Here is a 2,500-nt window from a genome sequence, read left to right as displayed (position 1 = left end):
CTCGTTCTTTATGCTCCGCCGTAGTGTAGTGATACGGAGCCGGGCGTGCGGTTGCGAGAGGTGAGACGCGGTCTTGCGCCTTCGTTTCAAACTGATCCTGCGGAGGAGCGACCGCCGAGGAAAACTCTTTTGCGATAGCGTGGATGTGTTCGATCTAGCGAAGGCGAATCCTGGGCCAGGTGGAGAGGTCCGGATGCAGCGTGCTCGGTATCGGTCGATATCAGATATCAGGGTTGGGGTATCAGTGGGCCAGCCTCACTCGCTCTCCTACAGTTGTGCGGAGCGCTAGGACCCCGCCACTTCTGTCAGGCCTGCTGCACGCCTTCGCCTCCCCCCCTGGCAGGCAGTGTGCGCGAGGAGTGTGCTAGTGGTTGCGTTCGGGAGTGTGAACCCATGTAGTGTGCGCTTGTATGCCTCGGTACGACAAGACGTGGCTTACCCTCATTGTTTTCTTGTAGGAGGTCGACGCGAACGAGAGAGCCTACCAAGATGGTCCTTTCGAACACGCTGGACTACTGCGTACTAAAGGAACACGAGAAACATGTCAGATTCTGTGCTCTCGCGTGGCATGGCGACCGATACACGACACTGAAAAGTTTTGAAAAGAACAGTGAACGAAGAATTATGCTTTGTTTTTTTTCTTCAAATTATTAAAATGCCTTAACCGGTGGTGAAAAAGGAGAAAAAGTTAAATGGCAGTGACAAATAATACTTGTTAAGGGTTGTTGTTAATATTTTCATTCATGATTTTCCTCGAATGCTCGATGATTTATAATTACACTCCTATTACAACAGACTTTTTTTGAATGGCGGAACTCGGAAACATGCGTATTGTGACGAAATCATGATTATCGCCCAAACATGTTGAGTTAAACACGTATCACTACTTGCAGACATACATAGTTTAAGGTATAGAAACATAAATACACAGCCTGCACAAACACACAATGTGAAGACACACACACACACACACACACACACACACACACACACACACACACACACACACACACACACACACACACACACACACACGAGCACACACACACACACACACACACAGACACACACACACAGACACACACACACACACACACACACACACACACACACACAACACACACACACACACACATACATACATACATACATACATACATACATACATACATACATACATACATACATACAATATACATAGACATGTGTACATACACATACACACATAGACGTTTAAATCTTGCGACGCGATAACAAGTGAACTCGTAACCGTCATATTACACACACGCGCGCCCGCGCGCGCACACACACACACACACACACACACACAAACTCAAACTCAAACTCAAACTCAAACTCAAACTCAAACTCAAACTCAAACTCAAACTCAAACTCACTCACTCACTCACTCACTCACTCACTCACTCACTCACTCACTCACTCACTCACTCACTCACTCACTCACTTACCCACCCACTCACACAGACTTTCACACACACACGCACACACAGTCACACTCACAGATACGCGCGTACACACACACACACACACACACACACACACACACACACACACACACACACACACACACACACACACACACACACACACACACAGACACAGACACACACACACACACACACACACACACACACACACACACACACACACACACACACACACACACACACACACACACACACACACACACAGACACACACACACACACATACACACACACACACACACACACACACACACACACACACACACACACACACACACACACACACACACACACACACACAAACACACACACACACACGATTGCATATCTATTATTTACCAGCATACGCAATATATTGATAGTATGTGTTATAAGGCAACGTTTGAATTGCAGAAGTGAAAATCTTTGCGTGTCCGAGAACTAGCTTGCAGTCGAAAGCGAGGATCTGTCCGTCTCGTCCGCTGGAGAGGACCTCGCTGCACAGATGCTCCAAGGCCTCGGCGGCCGCGACTCTGATTTCCCGTCGGTGCATTCTGGTTGGTGAGAGTCCGTGCGCGGCTCGGCGGTGCGTGCAAGATGAATAACGAAGGCGTGGGGAACAACAGCCCTCTGTCGACCGACACGCTGAACCTCGGCATGGGCACGGGCGTGAGCGAGGTCGTGGGCGTGGTCGGGTCGACGCGGCGCACCTCGCGGGTCTGGCGCTACTTCGGCATGGTCGACAACTGCCACTACATCTGCCGCCTGTGCTCCTTCGTCGGCGCCTACACCAACACCACCAACATGCGCAAGCACATCCAGCACCACCATCCCGAGCGGTTCCAGGACATCCTCGACCACACGCGGCCCACCACGCGCCCCTTCTACACCAACACGCTCACCCGCATGCGGCCGCCGCAGAACTTCCCCGTCGCCGCTGCCCAGGGCCACACGTACCCGCTCGTCTACCCGCAGGGCCTCGCGCCCAAGAGGATGATCCTGCCCAAGCCCACG

General features: G+C 51.2%; 1 protein-coding gene across 6 annotated transcripts in view; it reads left to right on the top strand.

Annotated features, from left to right (window-relative positions):
• Window positions 1-2,500, top strand: part of LOC125048240 (protein bric-a-brac 2-like) — a 39,465-nt gene that overhangs the window by 28,589 nt on the left and 8,376 nt on the right. Inside the window, exons 1-2 of one of the 6 annotated variants that reach the window (XM_047646837.1) lie at window positions 1-60; window positions 1,901-2,500. The exon at window positions 1-60 is cut by the window's left edge and continues 73 nt beyond it; the exon at window positions 1,901-2,500 is cut by the window's right edge and continues 322 nt beyond it. The exons of 2 other annotated variants lie outside the window; for them this stretch is intronic. In XM_047646837.1, coding sequence (XP_047502793.1) covers window positions 2,084-2,500 — 417 coding nt within the window. In that variant the 5' untranslated portion in view covers window positions 1-60; window positions 1,901-2,083. Of the gene's footprint in view, window positions 61-232; window positions 910-1,900 lie in introns of those variants that run through there. 3 more of the 6 variants (XM_047646836.1, XM_047646835.1, XM_047646838.1) reach the window with 3 other exon arrangements.

The sequence above is a fragment of the Penaeus chinensis genome, chromosome 43, assembly GCF_019202785.1.
Source record: "Penaeus chinensis breed Huanghai No. 1 chromosome 43, ASM1920278v2, whole genome shotgun sequence".
Taxonomy (NCBI): Eukaryota; Metazoa; Arthropoda; class Malacostraca; order Decapoda; family Penaeidae; genus Penaeus; species Penaeus chinensis.
This window is presented reverse-complemented; position numbering and strand designations above follow the sequence as displayed.